The following is a 19,035-nucleotide window of genomic DNA, read 5'->3' as shown; positions in this document are numbered from 1 at the left end:
GCCATTTTTGCCCAGTTCTTATGGTTTAGTCATGAACTCTGACCTTAACTGAGGCCAGTGAGGCCCGCAGGTCTTAAGGTGGGGTTATGGGTTCTTTTTGGACCTCCTGGATGAGTCGTCGTTGCACTCTTGGAGTCATTCCGGCAGGCCAACCACTCTTAGGAAGCTTGACCAGTGTTCCAAGTTTTCCCTTTTTGTGGATAATGGCTCTCACCATGGTTGGCTGGAGTACAAAAGCCTTAGAAATGGCTTTGGAAGACTTCCCAGACTGATAAGGTTTCATCTGTTCTTGTATGATCCGTTGCTCTTTAAGATCTTGTAGCTTACTTCACTTTGTCAGACAGGTTCTGTTTAAGGAATTTCTGGATTCAACAAGTCTGGCAGTAATCAGGCAAGGGATACTGGACCCAGATTTCCAAAGAATGTGTAATTCACAGTTTAACTAGGGGGCTAATACTCTTTCCTATAGAACCAGGTCAGTTTGTTTCACTTAATAAATAAAATCATCATTTAAAGACTGCCTTTTGTATTTGAGGATATCTTTGATATTGAAATTCGTTTGATCTGAAACTTTCAAGTTTGACAATTATGCAACAAAAAAAATCAGGAAGGGGAAAATACTTTTCTTACAGTACTGTATATAATTAACTTTAAATTAAGTCTTTGCACCGTTCTTCACATTCAGATTTCTCTGTGCCGTTCCTGAAGAGAGTATGGCAGTCAAAGTTTTGTTTTATCCAAGAAGACCACAATCTACTGGTCATTGTGGGTGCTGTTACTATAAATGTGCTGTGTAATTCTTTATAAAGTAACTTAATACTAAATGGTGTGGATGGATTTTTATTTCTTCATTTTTGATACTTGGAAGTCTTGGATTGTTTCCCTTCTGCTTGGCATGTTCTGGAGGATTTACAAAACCAAGCAATCAGTGCCCTCTAGTGGTTGAAGTCCACAATAAGAATACACTAGTTTTTATAAATCTGTACCAGTCATTAAAAATAAATCACAGGCTTTATGGTCAGATCTCAACTGGTTGAGAGGACCCAAGGAGACAATCGGAGACAGGACATCAAAAGCATGTTTAAAAGAATATCATAGATACAGTTTCATGGTGCTTTTTTCCATTGACAAATTGAGGATCCTCTGAAAAAGGCTTCATAATCATCTTTGGGTTCTGACTTGCCAGTAGAGAACCTCTGGTTCAACAGATGACCTTACAGTTGTCAGATATAGTTATGACGTTGTCTCCTTAGATTTAAAAAACATGTACGAACACTTAAAGAATGGCCATGTCTGCAATTCTGTCCTGCATGTTAGACATCAAATCCTGAATGTCCAGTAAATTCCTAATCCTTAATGACTCTTAGACATCATGTTAATTACTCCTTCTAAAAGCTATCGCTCACCTCACCTGTTGAAGATCCTCTACCTGTGTATGAAAAAAAGGCAGAAATATTGGCGTGATCTTTGACTCCAGTCTGTCCAGATTGGGGCAAATTTGTTCCCTGGAGCTCTGACTTATTCCAAAGATTAGACCCTTTCTTTCATTCTCAAACTAAGAAAAGATAATTCACGGCTGACATTAGAATGTCATGAAAAAGTTGTGATCTATTTCAAGAAGTGAACCATCACTTAATCTAGATTAGTCTCAGTCAAAGTGAAATATTTCGAGACTCTTTTTGTTTAAACGTTGCTGATTGCGGCTTACAGTTAAAAAAATCTAATAACTTAAAATTAGAGTTGTTTCGATTTATTTTGCTTCGTTTAGCCATGCTAAATGTTAGCGCTATTAACCGTAAATCAATTCTTCTTCGCTGCCGCTAAACACTGCATGCACAAGCTACCTTTTTAGAACAGCGAAGAAGAACCAAAGGACCCACTGCAGCAGCAATTAATCATAGACGCTACAAAAAGAAGAACCGTGCCTTCTGTAGCAAAATTATCTCCATTCACCATCTTGTGCTACAAAGAATCCCTCTGTCATTGGCTGCTATGGGCATAAAGGACAGAAGCTGATGGTGTGGCCCCCATCCTCCCCTGACCTCAACCCTACTGAGAACCTCTGGAGCATCCTCAAGCTAAAGATCTATGAGGGTGGGAGGCAGTTCACATCAGAACAGCAGCTCTGGGAGGATATTCTGACATCCTGCAAAGAAATTAAAGAAGAAACTCTCCAAAAACTCACAAGTTCAATGGATGCAAGAATAGTGAAGGTGATATCAAAGAAGGCTCCTATGTTAACATGGAACTTGGCCTGTTAAGATGTTGTTGATTGAAATAGCTTTGATTTCAGTAAATATGACCTCCTATTGCTGCAGATTCAACAAATGACCATTTTCAGTTCTTTACAACCTATAAAATATTTTGAAACTCTGTTGTGTATAATAATGTGGAACAGAGCATTTTATTGATTGTTTTTGATTTTTGTGCCGTCTAATCGGCTTAATTAAAGTTAGACTTTTATTTTGAAAAGAGGTCTTTTATTTTGAAGCCTGTTTTGTATGCTTAGAGGCATGTGTCATTTTCTGTCAGCCATTTTTGATGAAGCCAGCTGAATGAGACCTCATGCAATGCTGTAGCCACCACAGAGGCGATGTTATGAGTAAATACATGAATATTTTATGTTTGTAGTTAGGATTTAAGGTTAAAAAACTTACTCTAAACTTTAAAACACTTCATTTCATGTGGTTAAAAATGTTTATTTACATGTATTTTACACTTTAAAAGAGTTCATGTGGTCATGTGGATCTTTAAGTATTGTATTCTGTGTGTTACAGTTTTCACTTCTTTGTACAAAGATGTTAAGAGCCACAGTAAAGAGCAAAGTAATGCTAACTACGACTCAAGTCATCTTTTCAAAGAAGAGTTTAGCTGGTTGTATAGCTTCAGCTGCTACGCTGAAGTGAAGACAACATAATTTTGAAAAAAAAAAAAAGGTTATCATTGGGAGGTTTGTTCAGTAAAGTTTGAATCATGCTCTAATGGTTGATGACTTGAAAATTACACTGACTGTCATTTGCATTGACTGTTTAGAAAAACTTGAGAACAATATTATTTGCATAACAATTTGGAGGGAGGTGCAGAAGATGACTGAAAAACTGGCAGAGGTACAGGAACCTGTTTGACAGTCTGCAAGCATAACGAGCAGCTTTATGATGACAATACTTAATATCCAGGATGTATGGCTTGATTGGCTGTGACATTGTTTCTCTTCCCACAGCATTAAGCTTCAGATCAGATAACTCTGACAAACTAGTAGAGGTGCAGGGATCTGACCGTCTGTCAGCATGAGGATCAGAATCACCAGAATCAGGCATTTTCGATGGCCACATATCTCTATTTCAACTTTGCTTTTTTTGATTCCTCTTTTCATCATACTGTCTATTCTGGGACTCAACAGCAGTAAGAAAGAAGGTGGACCCAATACAAGATTAGGATTTATGGGGTCAGCCATCGTGGAGGTCTGGGCTGATCAGCTCAGAAATGAAACAGGTAGCCGCCACGACACATCACAGCTGTGTAAATGTGCAACAGTGACGTACGGTTTAATTAGACATGAACAATCCTGAGAAAAAGTGACAGTGGGATGAATTTTCTCTGTAAGGAATAAACTGCAATATGGAAAAATTTAGAAAGTAATTCTAAATGAATTTATTAAGTTTCTTTAGTAATTCAAAAAAAGAGGAATATGTTGCTTTTCTGATCATTTATTATACCAACATTTATGTTTTTAAATTCAGGAGCAAAATAAGTATTTTTTAGTAAGATATACACAGAATTAAAAAAAAACAAAACAAAACAAAAAAAAACAAAAAACAAGCTGCTTTTCAGTGTGTGACCATGATGTTAACTTGCTATTTTCCCTGGTATTAACTTGTTATTTTCTGTGCATTAAGTGATGCATATAAGACAATTTTACAGAAACAACTGTAGCAAATTGAATCTACTAAAAAGAAAATAAAAAGAAATAAATACGAATATTCCAAGAATGATTAAAAATATAATAATAAAAATGAAATAAATGAAATAAATCATCAGATTTTACCATGAGGCTCAGTGTGGCTCAGTGAATCACCTGATTTAGCAACTATGTGACCTTAGAAAATATGTCACATCTATTATCCTATGTAGGTTTGCATAAACATTGAATACCAGGAAGTGTAACATCTTTAACCCTTTCCAGTTCAACAAACAGGTTTCGCTGCTTTGTTTGCCACAGACAGGTAAAGGTTTGTTCAGGTGTGTGCTGGCAGTAGAAGCAGATCATGGGACTTAGTCAGATACACACAGACTTTAAAAACAACAAGCTGCTTTTAAGTGCAGTGACCATGATGCTTGCTTGCTATTTTCCGTGGTATTTACATGTTATGTTCTGACAAGTGCATTAAGTGATGCATAGAAGACAACTTTTACAGAAACAACTGCAGCAAATTGAATCTATTAAAAAGAAAATAAAAAGAACTAAATATGAATATTCCAAGAATGAGTAGCAAATACTATGATATAAATAAAACAAATGAAGATAAAATACAAAAATAAAAAATGAAATATCAAAATACAACAAATTAACAATGGATACATTTTACATATTTACATGAAATCAAGAAAAAACATAAATCAAATTGAAATATATGAAAATATATATTTATATAAAAGAAAATTCAATTTGTAAAAAAAACAGAATTTAGGCAAAATACATAAAAAAAAAATCAAAGGAAATTGAAAAATTAAAAATAACCATACAAAGGACTTAATTATTACATTTGAAATTCAAAAAACAATACTCCATATTATAAGGAAATTAAAAAAGAATTTAAAACAAAATCAAAATAGAATAAAAAAATAACAAACAAGAAAATAAAATAAAAGATTCAGGGCTTTTTAGATAACATTCAGGACGTGTTAGTTTTGTCTGACTACAGGAGAAGAGTAGGACTATGAGAACAGGTCAAACCTAAACATTCTGATTTAGAGAGCATTACATAAAATCAGTATTCTTAGGGTGATTTTATTCACTCTCTGGATTGTGTAAGCTATTGTAGAAATAGTTATAGAATATGGTGCTGCCACAGATTTTACCATGAGGCTCAGCGTGTTTATGAATCACCTGATTTAGCAATTATGTGACCTTAGAAAATGTCACATCTATTATCCTATGTAGGTTTGCATAAACGTTGAATACCAGGAAGTATAGCAGGGTCAGGTGTCTACATCTTTAACCCATCCCATGTCAACAAACAAGTTTCGCTGCTTTGTTAGTCCCAGACAGGTAGAGGTGTCCTCAGACTGCGTGCAGGCAGTAGAAGCAGCATGATCATGGGACTCCGATCTATTTTTCTTTCACCTTTGACTTGTTTGATTCCTCTTTTAATTTTCCTGCTCCTTAATGAAGGTAGCAGCATAGAAGAAAGCAGCATGAATAAGAAATTAAGGTTGAAGGGGTCAATGAACATGAAGATCCCGTCTGATCGGCTCAGGAGGAACAAAGGTAAATATCAGGATAGCTTGTCAGTTGTGATGTGTTTTTACTCAGGCTGTAACCTTGCAAAGCAGATGTTTTCTCCTGTTTCTGTGTTTCTCACTGGCGAATCCATCCTGCAAAGCTCCCGTCTGAACCGTTTGGGCTCTGTTAGAAAGTGACAGGACCAATCAGCGTCAAGGTGCAGTACTTTCGTAACGTAAGCGAGCAGCAACAAGAGGCTAGTGCATTTATGGAGGAGTACATTAGTGTGGATGCTGCTAAAGCGCCAGTTTTATCAGAACTTGACAACATTTCTTTTTAAAAGGAGAACAAAGAACAGCGGTGAGTTGTTTTCTTCTCAAAAATGACAAAAGTCATGTAGTGACATGTGACATGTCTACAGTCACCATGGTTTAGTTTTGCAGGTCTCTATGGAGTTTACTCCTTGGTAGCGGCTACGTCACGTGGTTTGTTGCTCTGATTGGCCCGTAAAGATGTGACAGAACATCTGTCGTGTCAGGTTACTCGGGCTGAGCGATATTGGGAAAAGTGACATTGCAATATGAAAAAATACTAAACACTCTTTTACATATGTGCAACTTTCTTTATTGTACATGTGGGGGTTAAACATTTCAGTTCTATCATTTTTGCATAGACCCCTGCTATTCGTAAAAAATACAGATTTCTTCTTGTGAATTCTAAAACATCAAGTAGCTTTGTACTGCTATATTCATAAAATTACCTGCAGCTGCAGCAGCTCATGTGGAAACCCTTAAAAAAACACAGAAGAAGCTAGTTCCACCTAACTGCGTGATGGAGCATGTAAATGTAAACATCTTAACATGGGTAGCTTCGTTTACATGAAATATAGGGCTGTAAAAAGGTTAAACTTTTTAATCGCAACTAATCTCAGAATTTCTGTAGTTAATCACAATTAATCAAACCCTTTTTGTTGCATTTTAAAATTCCACTATTGTGCATTTAAAACTGTTTTGGTCTCATTTTGGATCTTTCTACTGTCTTAAACTGAGCGCTGGCCCATTTTAATGCACAGGCCTACCAGGGCCTGAGCCCCAGGGGCCCACCCATGGGAGGGTGCCCTATAGGGCCATAAGAATGACAAGAATCATGCTCGTTCGGTTTGACTGCTCTGTGTCTTTGCTTTGGTTTTTGGGTGTGTAATGGATCTTGGGGGAGGGGGAAATAACCAGTAACTTAGATAAAGACAAGTCATTGTGATTGATTGACTGGAGGTAGGCCTACCTATTGCCCAATGACTGAGTTGCTCTTCAACTGCACATGTAACTTTGGATGGCAGCAGGTGTGTGAAAAGTGGCACACCTTTTGGTGAGGCGGTGTGCATTCATTAAATCTATCAAATATTGTCTAGTTATTTTAAAAAGTGTGGGGATGCATTGTTACCAGTAAAAGTCTTGCATCTGAAACCAGTGTTAATTTTGGCAGGTATTTTTAATTGTAGTCTTAGTTTTAGTCTTTAAATAAAATGCATTTTAGTTTTAATCATATTTCAGTCTTTTCTATCCTTTTTAGTTTTAGTCTAGTTTAAATCGACGGAAACCCCAAATATTTTAGTCTTTACCTTTAGTCCAAGCATTTATTTTTTTGGTTAAATCTGGTACCAAGTCATGGTAGTGTGTTCTCTGCACCCTGCCAAACCTGGGGTCCCTGCTTTCTACAGCTGAGAGGCAGAATAGATGCAGCTGCATTGTTTTTTGACAGATTTACCCACAGTGGAGAAATAGCATGGATTTTGAATGTCTGACGAAAACTACATTACATTTTTAGTCTAGTTTTTAGTCATCTTGTTGAAAACTAAGTTTGTGTCAGTTGTAAGTCAGAATTCCATTGTAGTTCTTAATTACACCACAAGGTGGAGCCCTCGCTATGTTTATGTTCTATGAACCAGAAAGTAGCTAGTGTGTGACTCTCTCTCTGCCACTCTTGCATGTGCAACAGTGAAGAGGACTCCCAAAACCACCTGATGAGTTGGTTAAGGTTATGTCTATATTTTACTCCTCATGTATGTGTAGTCCATACACATCGCCGTGGAGACCTGGCATTGTATGGTCTGTTTTCAGTCGTAGAGTGAAGCACCGTGTGGAAATCCCCATGCTGTCCTCTTGCTTGTCTGAGCTAACCTGCTATCCTGGAGCTTCTGCTAATGCTGCTAGCCTCTCCCCCTAAAACCACCAACCAACCATTACACAGTTTTAGTCATAATAAATCTCTTTTTGTTAGTTTTAGTCTAGTTTTTGTCATGGAAAAAAGTCTGTCGACGAAAAGTTTTAGTCATAGTTTTAGTTGACAAAATTAACATTGAAACTATAGCTATATACATTATTTTTAGGGTTAAATGGTTAAATATGACTGACATAGCAATATACACAAAAAACAGTTGTCAGTAACATCTGTAGGATTATAATTTTGCAAAAACAGAATATTAGAACTTCTGTTAGAGTATTTTGTGGTCTCAAACTCATATTACTACAAGTATGCTGTTAATACAAAAAGGTCATACATATATAATTGTTTGTGTCGAAATGAAATATGACGTAAAGCAGGAAGTCACTTATTTTTCAGGAGGTGACCCCCCTAAAAGTCAAATGCTAGAAACGCCCCTGGTGCAGCCCCTAGATTTTACCCTGAGGTTCAGGTTGTGAATGAAACACATAACCGGCTGCCTTTAAAACGCTGAAGAACAATTATTTTGACTTAAAGTTTGAGAATATTTCTGAATACCGTTTCTAACAGGAAATAGCCTCGCAGGATAGAGGACTGCACCGCTTGCCCGTCCCACATCAGCCTGCGGGTTTTCCGTGTAGGCCTTTTGTTTTGTTTGGAACTGACAGGTAAAGGTGTGGTTTCACTGTGCGCAGGCGCAAGGACCAGCAGGATGACGGGACTTCAAATGTGGCTCGCGTGTTTTAAAACTTTATTTTGTCTAATTCCTCTTTTCATTGTAGGACACGGAGGTTCGGTTCGCTACACACCGGACTGGGACAGCCTGGACGCCAGACCTCTCCCACAGTGGTACGACGACGCCAAGTTCGGGATTTTCATCCACTGGGGGGTCTTCTCTGTCCCTGCCTACGGCACTTTCAGTGAGTGGTTGTGGTGCTGGTGGAAGTACGACAACCACACCGATGTCATCAAGTTCATGGAGGAGAATTACCCACCGGGCTTTGCGTACGCAGACTTCGCAACTCAGTTTAAGGCTGAATTCTTCAATCCGCACGACTGGGCTGACATATTCTACTCCTCTGGAGCCAAGTAAGGTCACAGCTGACTTTAGGATGTGCACAGACCTGCCTGGGTGTTTTTCCTGTTTTTGTTTTTATAGCTACTCATGGTGCTCACAAAAAAATGGATCCAGTATCATAAAACCTGAGGCACAAACATCAACTACATGACTCCTACCTGCTAAACTGTAAACACAGTTAATGAGCAATGATGATAAATGATCAATTATCACTAAACCACAGCTGTGCAAATCTGTGAACACATACTGCATGGCTTAGCAGTGCACTTGGTTCACCCAGAAAAACAGGAACACCTTCCTCAAAAATAAGGACACCCATGAAGGGGGTAAAGGGGAGAGCTTTCAGGGGACCAGCCAAACTGGGGGCCCATGAAGGTCTGCAAAAATCATAATCTACTGTAAAGTTAAGCTGTGATAACTATATTTTATTTTAACCTGAATAATCATCACTCTTATTAAAGCAGCAGAAATAAACTTTATTTATTTATGCTGTGGGACCTTTTTAAAAATGTAAAACCTTTTCTTAAAACAGAATTACCTTTTATTATGTTTACAGTGTGGATGGGCACATCGATTTGAACAATTTAGAAATAATGTCAGACTAGCTAAGGAACAAACATCAGGAGGCCAGGAAATAAAACAGATTAAACTGAGACAACTTTAATGGAAAATAATTGCATAACTGTGTTAAAACTGGCAAAAAGTTGTTAGAAATGGGTTAAAATGGGAAAAAGTGGCAAATATGGGTTAAAATTGGCAAAAAAAAATGTGGCAAAAAAGGGTTAAAACTGGTAAAAAAAAATAAAGGGTTAAAACTGGCAATAAAAAAAAATGCTGAAAATGGGTTCAAAATGGCAAAAAAAATGGAAAAAGAATGGGTTCAAACTGGCCAAAAAAAAAAAAAAAATTGGCAAAAAATGGGTTCAAACTGGCAAAAAATTGGTTCAACTGGCAAAAAAAAAAAACATGGCAAAAAAATTGTTAAAGTGCCAAAAAATGGGTTAAAATCAGCAAAAAAAATTGGCAAAAATGGATTAAACCGGCCCAAAGTGGTAGAAACAGGTTAAAACTGGCAAAAATAGTGGCAGAAATGGGTTAAACTGAAAAAAGGGGCAAAAAATTGGTTAAACTTTCAAAAAAGTGGCAAAAAATGTTTAAACTGGCAAAAAGTGGCAAAAAATTGGTTAAAATCTGAAAAAAGTGGTAAAACATCTGGAAAATGTTTCATTCAAAGTTGCAAAGCAACTGCAGCCAGGCAAACACAGAGTCCACAAAATTGTGCACAAACCTGTTGGTGCTTTGTGTAATCATAGACTCAGCCTCTTACATGCCCTCCAGACAATTCTTTTTAGTCAAACACAATTATTAAAAGTCACACAACAATGATATTAAAAGTAACATAACAAAATAACCAGTCACATAAGCCCTACATGCATGTTAATCAGCTCTGTTTTCCTTTGAGCACAAGTAGGCCGATATTTTAGCTGTTCTTTTGAGATCTTGATTTATCATCTTGTCTCAGGATAACAACTTCTTTTTTTTACAAGATTGTCAGAAATGTGCTTCTCAAACAGAAATTGTTATGCGATAAGTACTTGAAAAAGACAGGGATGACAGGAAAAAATCCTGAAACAATTCATCGTCTTAGGAAAACCAAAATACTTCAGAGCTACTCTATGGACAGAAGTGTCACAGATCATCTGTTTGTACTGATTTTTTTCAGGTATGTGGTTTTCACATCCAAGCACCATGAAGGATACACAATGTGGCCCTCTCTTACCTCCTGGAACTGGAACTCAATGGATGTGGGTCCTCACAGAGACATTGTGGGAGAGCTGGCTGTAGCTATCAAAAAACGGTGAGGACGATGCATCTACAAACAATTAATACTTTGTTATATCTTTAAAATTACAAGTAACAAGGGAGCAGTGAAAGTATGAGAATGAGATAAAGTAGGAAACCAAAGGGGATGAAGTTGTTTAGTTGATATAGTAATATCTATCCATTACATTTACTCTTGTTTTTCTTCCATCAGGGGTCTACATTGGGGTCTCTACCACTCTCTTTTTGAATGGTTCAACCCTCTATACATGTTAGACAAAGCTAATGGCTTCAAGACCCAACATTTTGTAGCCGCAAAGGCTCTTCCTGAGCTAGTGGACCTCGTGGTGACGTATGAACCAGAACTGATCTGGTCTGATGGGGACTGGCAGGCCCCTGACACCTACTGGAACTCCACACAATTTCTGGCCTGGCTCTACAACGACAGTCCAGTCAAGGTAAAAGAGCTTTCATAACAAGTTCAGCAGATTTTTTAAAGATTATGTTATGAGACCTAATTCATTAAATCACTCTCTTTTGACATGGTTTAGGCCCTTACCTTGTTAGGTTATCACAGTTACCTTTTATACAACAAAACTGAATAATGCTGATAGCTGCTATAATAACACTGCAACAAAAATAGAAGTTTTAAATTGCTGAATAGGTCTTTATTTTATAACCAACCAATAATTTAAGGAATGTCTGGCACACTGCCATAATTTTATTAACGTCAACACACTGACGACTTGAAATAGCCATTTGTTTTTTGCACTTGTAATCCAGTTGAACCAATTTTTAAACTTTTTCAGACCACTGCTGTTCGCTGAGATCATAGCAGAAGAGCCAAAGATTTCCTAAAACTTTGGTTCCTTTTTTTTTTGGGGGGGGGGCTGAGACTGTGCTAATTGAAAACATAAAACATAAAATACTGAAAGAAACTCGGCCTTATTTTGACGGTGTGAGTCTAAGCATTTGGCATAAAGTGATTTGGTGTGTGCCAAACTGTCTTTTACTAGCTACTTGGCATACAGTCCAGCGGCTGAGTGAGATGTAAAGCACAGAGCGTTAGCATGAAGTTGCTCGTGTAAACATAAAGGTGGTCACTAATGCAAAAGGACACTAGGCAGTCTATTAGACTGAGAGGTGTCTGGCTGCAGACTGCAGATCTCAGGCGCCCCCTCTTACAGGCACCTACTGTGCAGACGACACCTCTGTCGGAACAGAAGAGGCATTGTTGCCTGGTACAACGTTTTGGATGTTTTTTTTTTTTTTTTATGTAGTTTATTTATAAACTAAGTCTGGAAGTTAAAAGAAACTTTAACACAACTACTTTTAACACGAGTCTACCTTTAGGGAAACATAGCATAATCGAATTAAGCTAACTGTTTGCTTTAGCTAAAGCTATATTCTCTAAATAGCCAATACAGCTTCTTTAGCTACGTAGCTTTGTTACCTCATAGTTTATGGAGCTTCATTAGCTTTAGCCTTCGCTGTAGCAGCGTTAGAGTGTTTTCATGGAGGACAGGCAGACTGTTTACTTTGCTTCATTAATTTATAATCAGGTTGTTCAGGCCAGGTCTTTTACTTGTAACTTTTAGTAGCCTAACTGGAAGCTCAAAATGATTTTATTTTGAAAGTTTTAGCGTAAATTTTCATTCTGACAGAGGTGGCCTCTGGCTTTAGTGGTCTGCAAGGTGGGGGGAGTCTGAGATTAAAAGTGGTTATGCCTATGCTGGCTCGTTTTAGCAGCTTTAGCAAAAGCTAAATTAGCTTTGCCAGCTACGTAGTTAACTTTATTACATAAGCCAATATAGCTGCATTAGTTTTAGCTGAAGCTAACAAAGTGAAAGTGAGCCACCTTTCACCTAACTATTTCTGACACAGGTCTAGCTTTAGCAAAACATGGCATCATTGAATGTAGCTAACTGTTTGCTTTAGCTCCATCAGCTATGAAGCTAGTGTAGTTTTGATAACCTAGCTTTGTTACCTCATAGCTTATGTAGCTTCATTAGCTTTAGTAGCACTAAAGTGTTTTCATTGAGGACAAGCAGACCGTTCACTCTGCTTCATGAATTTATAATCAGGTTGTTCAGGCCATGCTTTTTACTTTCAGCTTTTGGTAGCCTGACTGGAAGTTTAATCTGATTTTATTTTGAAAGTTTTAACATATATTTCAGTTCTGACAGATGCTGTGTCTCGCTGTAGTGGTCTTCAAGGTCAAGGGGGTGGCTGAGTTCTGAGATTAGAAGTAGTTACGCCAACAGTGGCTCATTTTAGCATCCTTAGCTTTAGCTAAAGCTAACTTAGCTTTTTAAGATACATAGTTAACCCTACTGCATAAGCAAATATTGCTGCATAAGTCTAAGCTAAAGCTAACGAAGTGAAAGTGAGCCACTCTTCCTGTAAAATCTTCTAACACAGGTCTAGCTTTAGCAGTACATAGCATAATCTTATGTAGCTAAGTTTTGGGTTTGGCCTGAGCTTTAGCTACATTCTCTATGTAGCTAGTGCAGCTTCATTAGCTTTAGCCTCAGCTCTAGCATCATTACAGAGTTTTCATAGAGGACAAGTAGACTGTTTACTCTGCTTCATTCATTTATAATCAGGGTTTTCAGGCCAGGTTTTTAACTTTTAACTCTTGATAGCCTAACTGGACATTCAATCTGAGTTTATTTGAAAGATTTAGCATATATTTCAGTTCTGACAGAGGCAGCTTCTCGCTATAGTGGTCTGCAAGGGGGTGTCTGAGATTAAAAGTAGTTATGCCAATGCTGGCTCTTTTTAGCATCCTTAGCTTTAGCTAAAGCAAAATTAGCTTTATTAGCTTGTAACAACCACTTTTTTTTCTACAGGATACGGTGGTCACCAATGACAGGTGGGGTAAAGGCTGCTACTGCAAACATGGCGGCTACTATAACTGCAAAGACAGGTTCACGCCTTCTAGACTTCCAGACCACAAATGGGAGAAATGCCAAACCATCGACAAGCGCTCCTGGGGCTACCGAAGAAACATGAAGCTGAGTGAAGTCATGGACTTGCCATCCATCATCAGGGTAAAAGTCACAGTAGAACACGGCTGAGTGGTGCTGGTCTAGAAATGCTGGAGTTACTGTTTTGTAAATGGAATGTGTTTTTTCCTAAGGACATGGTTTATGTGGTGGCGCTGGGAGGCAACTACCTGCTGAACATTGGGGCGATGTCAGATGGAATGATAGCCCCGGTGTTTGAGGATCGGCTGAGGGGACTCGGGGGCTGGTTGAAGGTCAATGGGGAGGCCATCTATGCTACCAAACCCTGGAGGGTCCAGAATGAGACCGAAACTGTTGATGTCTGGTAAGGTTATAATAATACTTTTCAATACCACATGCTTTAAACAATACAATATCATTCATTTTTATTCTCATACTAAAAGTACCAAAAGTTTAAAGAAAAGACAGCAATGGCCGATCAAATGAGAGCTAGTACCAGTGTCCTATTGCTAAAACAGAGCAGTGATTCAGACAGAGATGTTATTTCCTGAATGTTTCACAGCGGTAATACTCCAAAGTAGTTCGAAACACACCAGCATCTCCGCACCAACATGTCAGATGATTCAGGATTTTGTTTTGATAGAAGCAGAAGAAGACATGCCTCTTTCTGCCTGCTGCATGCCTCTTCGCTCTGCCCCTCGTTCACAGCCTCTATCCTCACAGTTAAATTTACCAGTCTGCAAATATGTGCAGCTCTCTTTGGCATCTTTTAAAGATGCATGCATTAGCATTGGTAAAGCCATGTCTCCTGGTCCCTGGAAGTTTTCCTTTACATCCTGACCTTGCAGAGATATGACAGCTTCACAGCCTTGAACAAACACTGACACCTAAAAATGACAGAAATAAGATAAGAATAGAAATGACAGCCAGAGAGAAGAATCAGTTAATACAGTTCTTCTGGTTTCTCCATGATGATTCAACGGAAATATCTGATATTGGGTAGGCCCTGTAAATTTTTTGGAAACTGTTACTTGTTCCTATGAACACAGTGGCAAACTTGGGTATGTATTACCCGCAACTTCCACATAGAACGTATGTGCCATGCTCCGCAGCGCAACGGTTTTGCTCCCACTGAAGGTTGGACTAAGGTTGTGAAAATATTCCACAAAAAACAAAAACTGCCAGGGTCAAAATTATTAGCCCACTAGTAAACAATAGTGTCTCTTTTTTGCTAGATAACAGCCTGCAGCCGTTTGTTGTAGTTTTAACAAATCTCTGCTACGTCTCCTGAGGAATCCCAGCCCATTCTTCTTTGGCCAGTTTCTCAAGCTCCTCCAGATTGGATGGCTTTCTGGCATGGACCTTCGTCTTCAGTACACCCTACTGAAGGTAGTTCCTCACCAGGATTGATGCGTGTTTTAGGTCATTGTCGTGTTGGAAAACAAAGGGATGACCCAGACCCAGTCTTGTTGCTGACTAATCCAGGTTTTCTTTCTTTCTAAATCTCCACATATCCTTCTTCCTTCATGGTTCTTTCCACCTTGACAAGGTTTCCAGTTCCAGATGCACTGAAGCGTCCCCACATCCTAATCCTCCCACCACCATGTTTCACAGTGGGGACGGTGTTCTTTGGGTGATACGCCTCTGCCTTCTTTCTCCAAACATCACCAACATCTCTGTGGCCAAAGAGCTCTGGTTTAGTTTCATCTGACCAAAGGACACACTTCCAGTGTTCATGATCCTTCTCCAGGTTGTCCTTAGCAGACTTCAGTCTGGCTTGAAGGTGTCTCTTCTGCAAAAAAGGGAATTTTTCTTTGTCTGCAACCTCGCAGTCCATTCCTGCAGGGCTTTAGTGACGGTCTTCTTCAAGACTACAGTTCCTGATTTAGCTAAGTCCTTCCCTAGAGTCTTGCCAGTTGTTCTGGGGTCTTCAGACACATCTTTGTCTATTTTTTCTTTCCAGGGTCTTTGAAATCTCTTCCTCCCTCTGCCAGGCTTGTTCTGACTGTGTGGCTCTCACTGAATTTCTTGGTTTTACTTCTCACTCCAGCTCTTGACTTTTGGAAAGGCTGTGATAACTTTGTAGATCCTTCTTCTGCTTTGTGAGCATCAACAATTCTTTTTATCAGTCTAAACTGATATATTGTGGTTTTGGCATGGTGCTCTCTCTCTAGTGGCTGCTCAAACCCTTTATGAGGCTTTTATACTGAGTGTAAACTGGGAAATAACCCTGGATTTTATCTTGATTTTACAAACTTTGAGCATTACAAAGGTAAGGCACATCATTGACCAACAGTGGTTTTTGCTATGGCTCCAGTAAAAGATCAGTTCTAAAGGGGGGTAATAATTTTAACCCTGGTAGTTTTTGGTTTAAGTGAAACAATTTTGTTTCTGTGTGCAAAGTGAAATAATATGAGCATGCAAAATAAAACAAGGATGCTTGGAAAAGCTGTGTTTAAAACTCTCCACTCTGTTTAACAGCACTTGGGAAATACTGGAGAAAAACTGAGATTTTCATGGGGATTAATAATTTTGTCCTCAACTGTATTCTGTCGTCTTTCCAACCAAAGCAGCGAAAAACAAATTTTGCTGACAAGTACGTGAACTCCCGTTTCAGGCCTGACCCAGCCTTTCACTCTCTTCCTTACTCGCACTCATTTTTTACATATTTTTTATTTATTTTTTGTATGTACAATGAGATTTCCAAGGGATTTAAATGCAAAAGAGACACTGCTGTTGGAATTTAATACTTTAAAATGTTATCAAAACAACTAAGGACAAAAGAGGTGCTGGATACAATTAAATAAGTGCCAGTCATGATCTGAGAGGTGCTGGATCCTGTCCCGGCAGGATCTGGCACAAATTAAGCCCTGACAATAAGCTAGGGAAAAGACGTCTCTCTTGTGGTTTTAGGAAATTGGTTTAATACTTATAATAGTTTGACCAAAGCCACTGTCTGCTTTATTAAAGGTACACTGCCAAAAACCTCACAGTTTATGCCATAATCCTTGGCTGGCCAACCAAACAACCATTTGAGCTCTTATCCCCAACGCCATCAAAAGACACCAAGGTAGGCTGACCATCGTTGGAGTTAAATTCTTGTTTTCTTCGTTTTTACTACATAAAACCTCTAAAAGCTGCTCCTTTTCACCCGCAGGTTACTATGCTGGACTATCCCGATGTCCCACTGAAGTGGGCCCCACTGAATCAAACAGATGGAATTGCTGTTGCTATGCCTGAAATGCCTTTTGCACCAGGACAGGCTTGGACTCTGAAACTGGAGGGAGTGGTGTGATGCTCTAGACATGTAACACAAACCAGTTAAGTTGTTTTTAGGCCAAAGGTTATGTTGTAATGTCAAAATGTGTGTGCAGTTGTTGTTTTTATAATTTTGATTGTCAGGGTCATATGATTTATAATGCACAGTGAAATACATATGTTATCTTAGACAGAATAAGAAGCACTTTATGTTTATAATTACTGTGTTTGAAGTCGTGGTTTTTTTCTGCTGGGATAAAAACAAGCATCTCTGTTAGTGGTGTTACATAAAAGCTCTATGGACGCATTTTAACTTTTGTATGCATTTAGAAAAAAATGTAGTTTACATACAATGCTTAATTTTGGGAGATTTTACATTTAAGGGAAAGTCTTTAAACAGGAGTCTTTCATTCAGGGCATTTTTATACAGGGTTTTTAATATAAAGGTTAGAGAAATCTTTGTTATACTTTGTTTTCTTTTAAAACCCAATGGACTTCAAATAAAGTTTGTGTTGTCAAGAACTGGATTGAGAACTGGAACTGGAAGAACTCGCAGGGCGGAAGGTTGTGGGTTCAGTCCCCAGCTCAAACGTTGATGTGTCCTTGGGTAATTTGCTCCCACTGCCTCAGTGGGTGTATGTAAATGTGTATGGATGCATTTGAATGGTATTAGTTAATACTGATGGTTTATTCTCCATAGCAGCTTAGCATAAATGTGTAAGTGAATGTGTAGGTGTGACCTGCAGTGTAAAAACGCTTTGAGTTGTCAGCCAACTAGAAAAGTGCTTAACAAGCTCATGTCCAAAGTTTAATGAAAATCTAAAAACAAAATAAGTGTATTTTGTACTTCCTAAGCTACCTGAAAAATAGACAACATTTTTAGTCCTTGAAACAAGTACATTAACTGATATCCTTAACAAGTTGTCTCAGGCACAGGTATTTACATTCTACATTGCAGAAGTTAAAATTGATGCTTTTGTTTTCTTAAACATTCTTTGACCTTTTGTAAGAAAAAGGGGACACTGACGTATGGACCTCTTTAGCATTAGACAACAGATGTTGGACCACCCCAGTCACCCAAGCCTATGGAGTGTAAAATGATCTGATGTGATGTGTCAAGACTTTATATAATTGTAATTTTAGGGCTAGATATGCTCAGATATCAAATTTGATTCAATAAAATCAGGAGTGAAGATCAGTTGTTGGGATTTTTATTTTCTCCCGCCCTTTTCGCTCTCACCCTGACAACTATTCCATATCACTGAAGGAAAAATAACACTAAAATTAATAAAAATTAAATAATTATGAAGAATTTTATCAAAATGAAAAACTAAAGTATACTGACAAACCAAATAAGGACAAAACAAGAAATAAAAGCAAACATAAAAAATCTAAAGTAAAATTCAAAACTTCACAACCTTGGTGACCACATTTGACTTGATGCTTCCAATTAACAAACTCCATTTAGATTATTTTGTGTATTTGCTGGACATCATATTTTGAGTACATACATTGGACTTTTTCGTGATTTTACTTTTTATTTAACGACACTAATATGTGCAGATGTTTCAGTCTCAAGGACGGACTAGCAAGAACTGAAGACATTTTGTAATGTTGGTGTGATGTTTGCGCTTTATGTACTAGGGGAACAGAGGGAAATGATATAAAGTTTGAGTGGTGGAGTTACTGTAAAAAGAAGAAGAGATTTGTAAAGACAAAAAGGCTTAACAAATTTATTAGACCACCACCCTAAGTAAAGTTTATGCCACAGCTGCCCTAAATTAACAGCACTGGTAATTACCAAAATCATTTTTGATGTTTCTGCAATGGTTAATACACCAATATGTAGAAACTCTTTAACCCAAATGATATTTTTAATGCTATAATATAATCATTAATGTTATCCATGAATTTTCAAATTTACTGATTTACAAAAAACTGAAAAAACAGCAAAGCACATTAATATTTCTTAATTATGTCAAATTATAGTTATTGACTTGCATTCCTGAAGAGAAAAATGAGTTTTAGTGGTTGAATGTTATGCTCGATTAATTTCTGACTTCTCAGAGAAGCCCAGTGAGCCGCCTCAGATTTGGGTATAAAAAGGTGAATTCAGTTTGAAATTCCTCATTCCTGTTCAAAATGGTAAATTGGGAGAGCTCACTGAAAATGAAAGTGTCCACATTAAAGCACTTCATGATGCTGGATGGTCTCTGAGACAAATATGACAGGTGGTCTAATACATT

At 38.0% G+C, this 19,035-nt stretch overlaps 1 protein-coding gene across 1 annotated transcript; it reads left to right on the top strand.

Annotated features, from left to right (window-relative positions):
- The first annotated feature begins 5,377 nt into the window (after positions 1–5,377).
- LOC121523310 (tissue alpha-L-fucosidase-like) lies at positions 5,378–17,966 on the top strand. Its single transcript, XM_041808131.1, has 8 exons — positions 5,378–5,488; positions 8,446–8,752; positions 10,465–10,599; positions 10,777–11,020; positions 13,415–13,615; positions 13,705–13,895; positions 16,502–16,601; positions 16,689–17,966. Exons 1-8 carry the CDS (start codon positions 5,416–5,418, stop codon positions 16,824–16,826), a joined length of 1,389 nt encoding a protein of 462 aa, XP_041664065.1. The 5' UTR covers positions 5,378–5,415; the 3' UTR covers positions 16,827–17,966.
- Positions 17,967–19,035: the final 1,069 nt, after the last annotated feature.

This window comes from Cheilinus undulatus, linkage group 16, assembly GCF_018320785.1.
Source record: "Cheilinus undulatus linkage group 16, ASM1832078v1, whole genome shotgun sequence".
Classification (NCBI taxonomy): Eukaryota; Metazoa; Chordata; class Actinopteri; order Labriformes; family Labridae; genus Cheilinus; species Cheilinus undulatus.
The sequence above is the reverse complement of the archived record's forward strand: the minus strand, read 5'-3'. Positions and strand labels throughout refer to the sequence as shown.